The sequence below is a fragment of the Arachis ipaensis genome, chromosome B9, assembly GCF_059453495.1.
Source record: "Arachis ipaensis isolate K30076 ecotype BB chromosome B9, ASM5945349v1, whole genome shotgun sequence".
NCBI classification, from domain to species: domain Eukaryota; kingdom Viridiplantae; phylum Streptophyta; class Magnoliopsida; order Fabales; family Fabaceae; genus Arachis; species Arachis ipaensis.
In genome coordinates this window covers 1,120,717-1,134,988 of record NC_142444.1, presented here as the reverse complement: position 1 = coordinate 1,134,988, position 14,272 = coordinate 1,120,717, and the positions used below count along the sequence as shown (strand labels likewise).

Below are 14,272 nucleotides of genomic sequence, written 5' to 3'. Positions count from 1 at the left end.
AAAGTTTTTATCTTTTGTTTATAATTATGACAAGAGTTTGATATTGCCATATTGGTTGTAAGGTTTCTCCTCTGATATACTAGGAAGCCTAATCATATATTGGTGCAGATTTTTTGCCAAAATTTCACATGCCAGACTTTGTTAAACTAACATGTTTACAGCACTTTACAAATGCAAGAAGTCTTGCACTGAGAGACTGCAATTGGTCCCCATTTTCTACAAACAGAAAAGAAAAAGATAGAGGTCACTTTGGACCATAATGACTGAAGTCAGGTTCAGACGGTTTTTGAATTCTTCCTAGACTAGTGGAACTACCTGCTTCACGAAGCCTATGACCGTGAAGTACATTCGCGGCAAAGCGTGAAGCATACATGGTTGTGGCAAAGCTAGATGAACTTGAGGAACGTTTAACCAAGGCCTTTGCAGAATCACCACCACTGTCATCAGAATCATAATAATACTCTTCCTCCTGCCTTCTTTGCATGGTGTGTTTCCTCCTCATATACCTCCTCCACGCGGCTTGAATGTAGATAGCGGCCCATGTCCTCCATTGCTGTGAGTAGAATCTGAAGGTATGCTGAACCTGCCTACTATGAATGTATCTAAACTGCGAAGCGACAAACTTAAGCTCCTCAGCTTCCAATGCGAATGCCTCGACCTCATTTATGGCCTTCACTGTCCTAGTAGATGATGGCAAGTTTGCTGCAGCTTTTGGATCTAGTGCCCATGTTAGTAGCTCCTCACCACAGAAGTCTCCTTCTTTGAGAAGCCCTCTGTTAAAGAATCCACTCCTTCCACCATCTGTGGTGACACTCTCTAGGCGTCCACGGATGATGAAGAGCATCTCGTTGACAGGGTCTCCTTCCCTAACTATGTCAGTGCCCTCTGTATACAGAGTAGGTTTCAGTCGCTCGCATATAGCATCGAGCAGGCGTTCCTCCATGTTAGCAAAGAGAGGAACCTGAATATACATATTTCCCATGCATAGGAAGACCGATGAGAAAATGAAGATAAATTCTTAGATTCTGAATTATTTATAACATAACATCTCAGAAAGCACAAGTTAGTATTCTTAAGACTCACCCTTTTAACCAGATTCAAACAAAGATGCCGTTTGATGTCTCTCCTTAAATCTTTTGGAAGGCTCTTCATCAAGCTCTCTTCGTCCACGCCTCGGGTATTCAGCCACTTGTATTGATCATAGCGTCTGACTCTTTCCCTTAGTTCTGGAGGAAGCGAGCGATGATGCATCCATAGCTCGGAGTCACGTCTTTGGATCCTCATTTCGTCAAGATGAACCGACATTGAGTCAAGGTATGTCTGTTCATTTCCACGATGACACAAAGATTAGAACTTGGCATGCAAATTTTTTAAAGTACGTTTGGTTTTATGAGATGAACATGAAGTGTTTTAGTGTCCTAAAGCATAAAGATGTTTTGATTCATCTATTGAACATTTCAAAAGATCATCTGCTAACAGTTTAAGTTAAGCAAATAAACACGAACTGCTGCTCCAGTCATTTCACATGGAAGAGAAACATAGAATGATAGAATGAGGTTTGTGGTTATTGTGAGTGATATGGATGAACTAAGATGAAGTACCTGAGTCCAAGGGTGGTTATGATGAAAACCATAGTGAACTATTTTCTAGGGAACAAAAAAAGTGCATGGAATTGAAACTCCTCCAATTTGAATTAGACACCAAGTATATATAGAATCTTAAATCATATAAAAAACTTGAAACTAATACCGAAGTTTGTAGAGACCATGTAACAGTTACTAAACCCAACTCTGCCTATGTTATATAGTCGGTCCCAATCCCAAGCTTGGATAAAAGAGGAGGATTGTGCTAGGCCTTTGACAGCTAACATAAAACTTTGTCGAATTTTCATGACATAATACAAATGTCTTGACATATCAAGTCAAACAAAGGAGTAAAAACAAGAGTAGATCAAACTTAAGCCATGTATCATTTCCAAGGAAAACTAGTTTTATGTCTCACAAATTTGCAGATCAATAAGCATCCTCAATAAATTGAATATCAATAGTGCTTGCTGTTTGTTCACCTGCATGTTTCCAATCAGAAGTGCGAAAAGGATGAGACCCATAACAGCTATTGCTATGGAAAACCACACCTCTTTACTGTAGGTGCTGGTTGAAAGCCCTTGGCCAATTGTACTGTCAAACACAAAACAGAAGGAAGCTCAAGCTTGTTAAAAATTTGCCAATGCATATTTAAATTGCAATGATTTTCTCCAATGTTAAATTATATTACATATGACATTCCCTTGATTTGTTATGCCTATATGGATATCCCTTAGGTTACTTATTTTAACTTTACAGGGGAGTCCCTACTGAGATTTGGAAAATCTTTAAGATAATACAATTGTAAGTGCATATTTATCCACCATTATTTATTACATTTGACCTTACACTAAGATAACAAGATCATAGGTTCAAACCACAGAGTTAGCCACTAATGCAGGACAATTTGTGCCAAGATGGCGCATATATATACTATCTAAATTTTCTGAATTCGTCATTGCCTACTGCTTTTGCTAGTTATATAGTGTAGGCAGTGCAACAATTTACCTCAGATTTTGAAGGCCCCACCATAAACAGTAACAGAACTTAGGAAAGACTTCAACAGAAGCAACAATACCACTCTTGATTGCTTGAGCAAAGATTCCATAATTGAACTCACCATCAACAAAGCACTTCTTTACAAGAACTTCCTCACTGACATTTTTCCAAGCATCAAACCCTGGGATGTGCTTATTGGTACTTCCACAGTACAAGAAATGACTGTTACATCTATTATCTTCAAGACAAACATTGTTCCAACATGTGTCATTGCGTTCTATGGCAAGTAAGTACCAAACGGAGCCAGTTATCTGGAACAAAGTAGAAGAATGTTCTTAGTAAAACTTTTTACACTGTCAGTTTACGACGTATCAGTCATTATGCCTCTGTTTTTAGTTTATAAAATCCTAAACCTTTTTTTTTCTCATAAACAGTTGAAATGTTGCACTTTTGAGTTGAATCCTTGGATTTATGGATGGATTTAGTATGAAAGGACTAATTCGTCACCATTTTTTGAATGGTGAGAGATGAATTCATCATTTTCAAATATTGGACGACTTTGTCCTCTATATGGTGACAAATTCTTGATTTAGTAGGCTAGTAGAGATTAGTGGTGATACTTTTGGTGATTCTTGCTATAAACAAGACATCTCTAATTAATTAAAAGTACATATGATGATTAAATGAGGACCCTAAAGAATAATAAGAAGGTTCAATCATGCAACATGCACTTACATGACTAGCTAGCATAAACCAAATCAAATAGTAAATGGCTCCAAGCAGTGCATTTTCTGCAAAAACACCAGCTGTCTTTTTAACTTCCGATGCTAATGGAAGAAACCTTAGAAATCTTGGAAAATATTGCAGGATCACAGTTCTCAACAGTGCTGTTTTTGTACTCAATACCTCTGAATGTCTTGTTTTGTATAGATATTTCCACACTATAATCTGCATTAGAAACATGTAGAAAATGAACCATATCTAACTAAAATCATCATCAACTTGTATTGAAGTTAGAAGTTTTGTTCAGTAGCCCTTGACAATTCAAAAGGCATGGTTTTCAAACCTGTGGCACAGGAAACACAGACATGAAGTCGATAACGAAATATCGCTGTAAATATCTACTGGCAATCTTTGCAGGATCTATGACAAGTTCACCTCTTCCAAACACACGAGATGAAGGCGCGATATAAGCAGTTCGGAACTGAAAGCTTATGCGCAGGAGATAGATAAAATCCAACACAGTCCTCAGTGCTGCTGTAAAATTCGCCAGCGTGCTATCTATGGCGAGGCAGAATGACTTGACGTTGAAGTAAGGGAGATAGAAGAAGAAAGGGTCAACAGCTACTGAAAAAATGCAGAGGATCTCAAAGAACTTGTTCCAATGGAGAAGGTGCTTGTCTTGAGGATCAAACACTTTCTTCTCTGAAACTTTGAGATCTTCAGGGAACACTGCCCAAGTAGTTACACCAGTTTTCAGTGACCTTCCAAATGTTCTGAGTCCTGCTGATCCTTTCTTCACTCCTAGCCTAAAGGATTGCGACGGATTCTTCCTTGCGCGGCCACCAACATGGAAGATCGATCTTAGCCTATCCATCAAACTCGGTCTGCCTGAGAATGACATGTTAGAATCAAGATCATCCAACCTGCATTATACACTCTATGTTAGCTTCATTATTGGCCTTTGAGTGAATTCGTCACAATGACATAGAGATACTAACAAGAGACACAATTTATTTTTTATTTTTTCTTTCATTATTTCTATCAAATTTTCATAATTATAGGAAAAAATAAAGTAAATTAAACTTTCATAAATTTATTCTAGTTTATCACTAAACAAAATATAAGAACACTAATTTTTGTGTCTTGTTCTTAATGTTCTGTTTTCAAAATCAAACGCATTCTAAGAGACTATTTTGTATCACCTTTTTTAGGACCAAAATGGTAGCCTACTCTTAATATTTACCTTGTTTCATAACCATGATAATCATGAAACTTTTATGTATGTAAGTAATAAGTAACACTTGTGATAGGAATGACTCAGAGATACTAACAAGAGAAACAACATATTTTTTTTTCTTTCATTATTTCTATCAAATTTTCATAATTATAGTTTTCTTCCAAAATTTTTTGTACGGAAAAAATAAAGTAAATTAAACTTTCATAATTTATTTTATTTTATCACCAAATAAGATATAACACTAATTTTTGTATTTTTATCTTTTGTGTCTTGTTCTTAATGTCTTGTTCTCAGAATCAAATGCAGTCTAAGAGACTATTTTGTATCACTTTTTTTAGGACCAAAATGGTAGTCTGTTCTCAATATTTACCTTGTTTCATAACCATGATAATCATGAAACTTTTATGTATGTAAGTTCATGAAACTTTTATGTATGTAAGTAATAAGTAACACTTGTGAACATTTGAAGCAATTGTGTCTTTATTTTGTATAAGAATTTGTGTACCTTACAAACTTCTCCCTCTGGCCTCCAATATACTGTGACTTGTAACCAGTGTCAAACATTTTGAGGAAATTACATAGATACCCCGCCAGGAATTGGTGATCTTCCTAGCAGTTTCCTGTCTTGTTATTATACCAGGAAGTTTAGTATCCCATTTCCTGCAATGGAGAGAGAAAGAGAAAAAAAAAAAAAAAGCCAAACCTGTTGGAAAAACTTTTTTATTTAATTCAAAGAAAAATTAATTATGAAAAAAAAAAGGGTGACAAATGATCCTTAGGAAACAATGTAATTGCTTATTCATCCAAGGCTTGAAACCTATCTAATGTTCATTGGTTTGTGTTCTTATTGATTTGATCATCATAATGCTAATTTCTAAGAATGATTGTTTAATTTTATTTTATTTTTTCCCTTCAAAGATCCCTAATTTCTATGTTCATATTAAAGGAGAGGTATATACATAATCATGTAAATGCAATGTTGAAATGCACAATTGAAACAACATTAAATTAGGAAGGTTAAAAAAATAGAGGAAGACTTACTGATGAGAATTTTTAAGGCTTTGATTTGAAGAATAAAGAGAGCAATAACATAAGATGCAGATTGATGAATAAAGAGAGAATGTTTTTGTTTGTGCTGATAAAGAAATTGGAATTAAGGTGGTCTGGTTTGGTTTTTGGAGTAGATCTAGGTAGTTTAGACCGTTATGGTAGTTAGGATTATTGTCCCTGCAATGTATGCATGCCATCACAACCTTCACACGTGCTATACTGTTTATTTATTTTTCAGATATCACTCAAGTCTTCTTGCTATTTTTCTCATGATATCACAATTGTCTTTCTTTAGTTCGCAAACTTTATAAACATGACTCATGTTAGTTCTTGGGACAATTTCCGGCACAAAAACGTTAACAAAACCCTGACATGGACAACCAAATGTCATACTGAAACTTGTAAAACGATATCGCTTTGGTTTTAACGCTTAAATAGTCCAAAAACGGCGTCAGAACACGTATTTTAGGAAAAAAGTTTCAATAAATACTACTTAAGATATTTTTTTTAGACTATTAAAATGTCAAAACAAAAATGACGTCATTTTACAGAATCAACGTGATATTTGGTTGTCCACATCAGCGTTTCGTTAACGTTTTTGTATCGAAAATTAGCTTATAGATTAATGTGAGTCACATTCGCAAAGTTTAAAGACTAAATAGAGGCAATTGAAACTTTAAAGACTAAATTAAGACTCGCATATAAGTTGATGGATTAAATTGAATATTATCTCCTCAATTAATCTATGTGTGTGTAAACCTGTTTGTGCAACTTTATTCGGAATTATAAAAATCTACACATATTATTATTTAAAGAAAATATGTATATAATCATACAGAAATTAAAACCATATCCGATCCTGACTTTTATATAATAAATTACTAGTAAAAAAGATCTCCTTAGATCTAGAGACTTCAAAATGTATAGTATATTGCTCATAATTTTATATAAAAAGGTATATTTTTCATAATCAGTTACTATTATTTGTTTGTTATCAATGTATCACATATATTCATGTTGAAATTAAAAATATATTATGAAATTAAAAAGAATGTATAATATCAAGGATCTCGCAAATTAGGAAAGATACTATCACCACCAAAAATTTTCGATGAGACCAAAAAACACGTTGAAAAATTTATAGCCACTAGAGCCTTATCATTTCTGAATGTAATGTTTTTGTTATTTTCTTATCATTGAAATCTCCTTTTTTTTTTAATTGTGTTGATTGATGGTCGGATCTTTTGTATTCATTCTCACATAATCCTATTATATTTTTCTTGAGTAAAATAACAATTATATTTTAAAAAATTTTAATTTTGGACTAATTAAGTAATTAATTTTTTTTAAATCTTAATTAAATTTTTTCCGATAATAAATTATGGACATGTATGTCTTTCTGTCAATAGATGATACGAAACGAAATAAAATTGCTCATTCATTTTGTTATTTACAGTGATGTGTATTCCTTTACTGTCACATGAATATAGAAACAATGTAATTTTGAACAATGATTAATGAAACCTTCTATATTTTTTTAGTTTTCATATAACTTTTATCAACGACTCCTTATTTATCATAAATCCTACCAAAACAGGTAGAGTTTTACTCCAAAAATGGTTGATTATTTTTGTGACGATTTTTCATAAATAGATATGTTATTTTTTTTAAAGACATTATTAGTCCTCTGTTTATTATAAAATAAATATCAATATATTTGTACTCCTTTCACACTATAGATATCAATTAGATTATTTGTATTGATAATATGATATACTTAATAGTCTTGGCATTTTTAGTGAGGATATGATTCTCAATGAACATTTCAAGAAAGTAATTGATACCTTCTTAAAACACACAATCTGAATTGCTTAGCCTCAAATTATGCTAAGCCTATTCAAAGGGGGAAAAAACAAAGAGAAAAAAGTTGAATCTAGAAACTTATGTATTTTAACAAGGTTGTCTCTTATTATACCCCCCCCCCCCCCAAAAAAAAAATACTGTCTTTGTGGAGCCTCTGTACAGAACCCCTGAATATTTTCTCCCACAAGGTATTTTTCTTTTCTTTTTCTTTTTTTTTTTTAATTACGATTACTAGGACTAATCTGGTTTGAGGAGTTGACTTTTTTCCCATCTCTTTATTGTTTATTCTTCTGTTCTGTAAATGTTTTTTTGATGGATAATCTTATTGAGAAGCACACTTATGAGCTAGAATCATATAACATATGTGTTTCACTTAGCTTTATAAATATCCTGTAGATAAATTCCTAAGTTTTGAATAATCATAATCATGTTGATATAGCATAATTCATGATATACCCTTTGTTTATTTTTTGAATAAATTCCTTACATAATTCAGAATTGAAATGATACACTCAGATTAAAGCTTCAAGAGTCTAGATTAATTCTATGATGTTCTGTTTATTGGATGATGATGATGATAATAATAATAATAATAAAAATGGTAAGATTATTTTATTTATTAATGAATAATGACATAATTATGATCATATATCTAAAAAAAATGAACCATGCTAAATGTAGTGATTTTATATGATTTTTTTAATTACAAATAGAATAATAATGCTAAATAAAATATATATATTCTTATTGTTCTCACATCTTGATTGATTATTATTTTTGGCAGTAAATATCTAATTTAAGGGCCATGGAAATACTTGATGATGCAATTGACAACATGGGGTTGAGTAACAAAAAAGTTTCAAAGCTTCTACTTGTGCTTTTCATAGTCATCCCTTTGGTTTTCATCACTACTACCTCAATGTGCAAAATCTCAAACAATTTTCTTCCTTTTGAGGGGTTTCAAAAAGTATTATTAGAAGGAAGATATCAGAATGATAATGATAATAATAATAATCATAGCATGGAATTGGAAGGAAGAGGAATAGTCCAAAATATGACACATGAGAACTCAGGAGGAGGAGAAGAAGAAAAGAATAATACTATTGAGGTAAGCAACATTGTAAAGTTGTAATGTCCTTCTTGTTATTTTTTATATATGATTTTAGTTAAAATAAGTTTTAAATTTCTAGCAAATTTATATATTTTTTTGTTTAGTTCTTTGGAATTTTTGTCATATTATTTTAAAATTTAAGATATTTTATTTTGGTCTCTATTATTTCCTAAATATTTATGTATTTCGTTTTATCTTTTATGGGTTAATATTTGCCGGAACAAGTTAATAGTAGGTCTAAAATAAATTAGACAATAAACTAAAAAAAAAAGGAGTTTTAACTAATAAAAAACCTTAATTTTAACCCAATAATTTCAACCCATATTTCTGATATTGCTTTTATTTTTTGATAAAATTTTAGATAAAAAAAATTACTATTGACAAAAATAATCATCTAAAAAACGAAATTGGTTGAATAAATTGTGTGTGAATCAAAATCAAATTCTCTAAAATTACTAAATTAGGAATTTTGATGATATTTTTTTTATTTTTAACATGTAATTCATTCTAAAGTCTAATCTAAACTTAATTAATGACTAAATTAAGGTATCTCAAGGGAAAGTTCAGAATAATTGCACTGCTTCACAAGGAACAGTAACAGATGGAGGTTAGTTATATGTTTCTTTTTTTTTTTTCTTTTTTTTTTTTAATTTAAGTTTTTTCATTTTTATTAACCTTTAAGTTTTCATTCATTATTATATATTGTTTTCTTATGAGGTATGATTATGAAGTACATAAAATTTTGTTAAAACTATACTACAGATTAGATAAGGCACAAATTTAAAAATTGAGAAATAATTTATGATTTAAGATTTATAATAAGTGTTCTTATTTGATATTCACAGTAAATAAATGGAATAGTAATAACTTAATTATAAAAATTAAAGTACCAAACTAAGTTGTACATGAATTTTAGAATAAACTCTTTTTTTTTTTTTTAACTCTAATTTATAGACTTGTAATGGCATTTTATCTCTAAGACAAAACAAATAGATAAAGAAAAAGACAAAAATATTAAAATTTTCTATCTCTATTTATATTTTAACAATTAAATAATTTTTATTTTGCTATATTTATATTTTTGTCTAAAAATTAAGACTCATTCTTAATTTTTTTTATTAAATAAAAAATATTACACTCGTTATTAATTAAACAAATTTTAATTCTTTATTTTAAATTAAAACTCATAATTTATTATTTTATTCATTACTTCTAATAATAAATCATTTTTAAGAAGTGTTACAAATAATGTCTAAATACTTCTTATACTTATACATGATACTATTGTTCTCTAATTTTTCAGGGCCAAAAAATAACACACAAAAACTTTCAACAAATGATTCAAAAAATTCAACCACACATGACAAATTTCTTGATGGACTTTTACCTTCTGGATTTGATGAATCAACATGCCTAAGCAGGTATCAATCCCATTTATACCGCAAACCTTCTAATCACAAGCCATCTCCATATTTGATATCTAAACTCAGAAACTATGAAGAATTTCACAAAAGATGTGGACCAAACTCTAGAGCTTATAAAATAGCCATGCAAAAAATAACAACCCCAAGTTCTAAAACACATCATCATTATCATCATCACAATGATAATGTTGATGCTGCAAAGTGCAAATATCTTGTATGGACACCTGTAAATGGACTGGGAAATCGAATGATTAGCATCGCCGCCGCCTTCCTCTTCGCCGTCCTCACAGACAGAGTTCTGTTAGTAAGATTTGAAGCAGACATGCATGGCCTATTCTGTGAACCATTTCATGGGTCAACTTGGATTTTGCCTATGAATTCACCCTTTTGGAACCATGAGAATGTTGAGACATATCAAAGTATAGTGTTAGCTAAGGTGGACAAAGCTAGAAACTTGACATTGGATCAATTGTTATTGCCTTCTGTTCTGTTTATTAATCTACAACATACAAAAGAAGATCCTGAAATGTTTTTTCATTGTGATCATAATCAAGAAGCTCTCAAGAAAGTTAATGTCTTGATTGTTCAATCAGATCAGTACTTTGTGCCTTCTCTGTTCATGACTCCATCTTTTAGTCATGATATGAACAAGATGTTCCCGGAAAAGGATGCCGTTTTCCACCACGTCGGCCGGTACCTTTTCCACCCTTCGAATGAAGCGTGGGGACAAATTAGTAAATTCTATGATACATACTTGGCGAAAGCAGACGAGAGGATTGGACTGCAGGTAAGCAGTGACGGATTTAAAAAATTTTGTTATTAAAAGTATAAAAAAAAAAAACTTTTTAAGACTATAAAAATATTTACATGTTGTTGATAAAATATTTGTAGATAAGAGTGTTTAGACCCACTTTCACTCCTCAACAAGCAGTTATGGACTTGCTTTTAAGCTGTGCTACAAGTAATAAGATACTTCCAGAAGTCGATACGCAAAATCCGGCCGGCACGACGGCTTCAAAAGTGGGGAGAAACAACCATACTCTAAAGGCTGTTGTTGTGGCATCTTTGTATCCAGAATATGGTGAAAATTTGAGAAGTATGTACCTTAAAGGACCAACTATTACCGGAGAAGTAATAAGAGTTTATCAACCAAGTCATGAAGAAAAGCAAAAGTTTAAAGATAATGTGCATAACATAAAGGCATTGGTGGATATGTATCTACTAAGTTTATGTGATGTGTTGGTGACTTCTTCATTGTCTACTTTTGGGTATGTGGCTCAAGGTTTTGGGGGTTTGAAGCCTTGGTTACTTTATGGGCTGGTAAGTAATGAAACACATTTTCCACCTTGTCTTAGGGACTTGTCACCTGAGCCTTGTTACCATTTTCCACCTCAACATCAGTGTAATGGGAACTCCAAAGAACATTTTGCTGCTTCTTTCCCACATATGTTTGAATGCAAGGATTATTACCGTGGAGTGAAGTTGGGTGATGGTGTAGTTCATTAATTTTTAATTTCTTATCTAGGTTTTAGTTTCATTTTGTTTTCTTCTTTTGTACTATTGTAGGTGTATATTCATTTACTTTTTTTTTGTTCAATTGAGAATTGTACATTTTATATATTTTAATTTTTAAGTTTGGTTTAAGAATTATAAACCAATAATCTTATGCTGTGTTTGTTTCTGAGAAATGGACAAGACAAGACATTGAAAACAAGACACAAAAGATAGAAATACAAAATTTTGTGTTCTTGTATTTTATTTGGTGATAAACTAGAACAAATTATAAAAATACAATTTATTTTTATTTTTTGTTTCATTTAATAAATTTGAGAAGAAAAATATAATAATAAAAAAATATAATTATAAAAAATTAACAAGAATAATGAAAGAAAAAAAAAAGTTGTGTTCTTTGTTAGTATTTTTGTGTCCTTCCTATCAGAATGGACACAAAATACACTACTTCAGTGTCCTCAGACATAATGTCTCTATCCATGTCTTATCTGTCAAACACAATTTTGTATTTTAATGTTCTGTCCCTAAAAACAAACGCACTCTTAAGTTAAAAGTTAAGTTACGATGTCTAGTTAATTTTGTGATTATTATTTAATCGGTTGACAATTAGAATTTTCTAAAGAGCTCAGGTATTCATTGGCATAGAATAATTAAAGGTGGAAACTTATATATAGAAAATTTTAGTAAAGTTAATAACTAACAGTTTGAAAATTTAGTTAAATCAATCAAATTATTTAGGGAGTCACTCAGATAATAATGTTTAAAATGTATTTTTTTAAAATATTTTTTAATGATTAAAATTTAATACATATAATCAATTAAATCGTATTATTTTTATTAAAATTAGGCCAGTCAAATTAATTTGACCGAAAAATAGTGAATCAAGTCTTGAACTGGTCTAAATTAATATTATTTTTTATAGAAAATGACTAAAATACTCTTATTATTATTATTATTATTATTATTATTATTATTATTATATATTAAAAATCTTAAATTCTAGTCCTTTACTTCTCTACCGTCATAGGGTTAAGATTTAGAGATTTCAAAATTAATATATATATATATATATATATATATATATATATATATATATTAGTTATTTTTTATAATAAGAGTATTGTAGTAATTTTTATAAAAAATAATATTAATTTTGACCGGTTAAAGATTTGATTTATTATTTTTTCGGTCAAATTAATTTGTCTGGCCTAATTTTGACAAAAATAACATGATTTAATCGATTATATATGTTAAATTTTAATTATTAGAAAACATCTTTAAAAAAAAGACGTTTTAGACGTCTTTATCGACTCTTAATTATTTAATGACTTTTAACTATCAAAAAGTTGATTGCACTTGGATTTTTACTATAATAAAATAAGTCGCAATATGAACCACTAATCATAAAATATATTGTATTTCCATAATTAAAGATATAATTCATAAAAAAACAAATAAATAAATAAAAGAAAAAGTGATCTTGACGCTGATGGAGTATGGATGGTCAAGCAGAAAGAAGGTATTATAATGCACCCCTGATAAGTTGGCACACCATGAACCAAACTTGGTCACGTGCGCCGCAAGCAAAAATAGTTTTGACCTTTGACTGTTACACGATTCAAATGGTGCGTTTCGAAACAAGTTGAAAATCAAATCAGAGATTCACTCACAGATTCACAGGGCGGTGCATAAGTTTTCCGTCACTGTCTTTCTTCCCTTCATCGCGTTTAGGGTTTCGGAATTTCGCCCAAGTTTTCAAATTCAACTCAATATCCTCAGCTATGGTACGGTTTTTTCTTTGTTCCTTGTTTTGTTTTTTCAGTCATTGTATAGTATAATTTTTCTTATTTTTGGGATTGAGTGAAAGTTGAAAAGAAAAAGATGTTCTAGTACAGTCGAATTTCATACTTTTCATGCTTGATAAATCATTTCAATTTATGCAAATGGAAGGGTTATTTGGGAAGATAGGGATTCAAAGAGCATCTCTTCTGTATTCTGTTTTACACAGGGTTAAGATTCTGGACATTATATTTGTGATTTGGTGTATATAGTATAGACATTGCCTAAATACATTTTATTTTTAAAAAAAATAAATATTATTACCTTGGTTTGAAAAGATGATCATGAAATTTTGGGGTAATAGGTGATTATAAGGTGAAAATCTCACCAAGCAACTTCAGGATTTGAACCTTAGGTAAAATTCAGATGGTGTCATGAGTTGCAATCGACGGCTTTATTTTTTTTGTAAAGATTTTGGGATTCTTTTCTGAATTAAATTGTATGCTTTATTAGTGTAAATGTACTTTGGAAAAACAAAAATGAGTCTATTTTGGACATTGTATCTGATATGGCGATGTCTGGCAGTGATTCTTGCAGATATTGGATATTTAAACAGTAGGAAATCGCTCGAGCCGGTACTGATGGGTATAATAAGGAGTTGCTTCTCATTCATAGCAGGGACAGTCTGTGGCATTTATGTGGCTCAAAATTATCAAGTTTCTAACATTACCAAGCTAATTGACACTACCTTGCACAAGGCAAAGTAAATTGAGGAAACATATCGCAAGCCTAAGAAGAAGGGTTCTGATGATGATAACTACGATTAGTTCCCCTATATGGCGCTACTCCAGAATCAGGTTCATATTGCTGTGATGATAATCTCTTCTTTGTTTTGTTTTCCTCAATGATATATAGGGTCAAATAAATTTGTTAACAAAAGTATATGGTATATCGAAATGAATGGAAGAGTGTTAGAGGAAATTTCTTAGCA

General features: G+C 31.0%; 2 protein-coding genes and 1 pseudogene across 3 annotated transcripts; 2 read left to right on the top strand and 1 right to left on the bottom strand.

Moving 5' to 3' along the window:
- Nucleotides 1–94: 94 nt before the first annotated feature.
- On the bottom strand, nucleotides 95–5,720 carry LOC107617200 (putative cyclic nucleotide-gated ion channel 7). Its single transcript, XM_088498489.1, has 8 exons — nucleotides 5,584–5,720; nucleotides 5,048–5,202; nucleotides 3,649–4,228; nucleotides 3,318–3,530; nucleotides 2,592–2,893; nucleotides 2,066–2,177; nucleotides 1,084–1,320; nucleotides 95–961 (listed from the first exon to the last, which is right to left on the bottom strand). The coding sequence occupies exons 2-8, from the start codon at nucleotides 5,104–5,106 to the stop codon at nucleotides 245–247; spliced, it is 2,220 nt and encodes a 739-aa protein (XP_088354615.1). The 5' UTR covers nucleotides 5,107–5,202; nucleotides 5,584–5,720; the 3' UTR covers nucleotides 95–244.
- Nucleotides 5,721–7,360: 1,640 nt separating this feature from the next.
- Nucleotides 7,361–11,651, top strand: LOC107617191 (putative fucosyltransferase 8). Its single transcript, XM_016318955.3, has 5 exons — nucleotides 7,361–7,643; nucleotides 8,240–8,563; nucleotides 9,113–9,173; nucleotides 9,870–10,777; nucleotides 10,882–11,651. Exons 2-5 carry the CDS (start codon nucleotides 8,261–8,263, stop codon nucleotides 11,494–11,496), a joined length of 1,887 nt encoding a protein of 628 aa, XP_016174441.1. The 5' UTR covers nucleotides 7,361–7,643; nucleotides 8,240–8,260; the 3' UTR covers nucleotides 11,497–11,651.
- Nucleotides 11,652–13,168: 1,517 nt separating this feature from the next.
- On the top strand, nucleotides 13,169–14,272 carry LOC107617199 (uncharacterized; annotated as a pseudogene). The gene is made up of 2 exons (XR_015899897.1): nucleotides 13,169–13,286; nucleotides 13,867–14,272. The product of XR_015899897.1 is annotated as an uncharacterized LOC107617199 (transcript).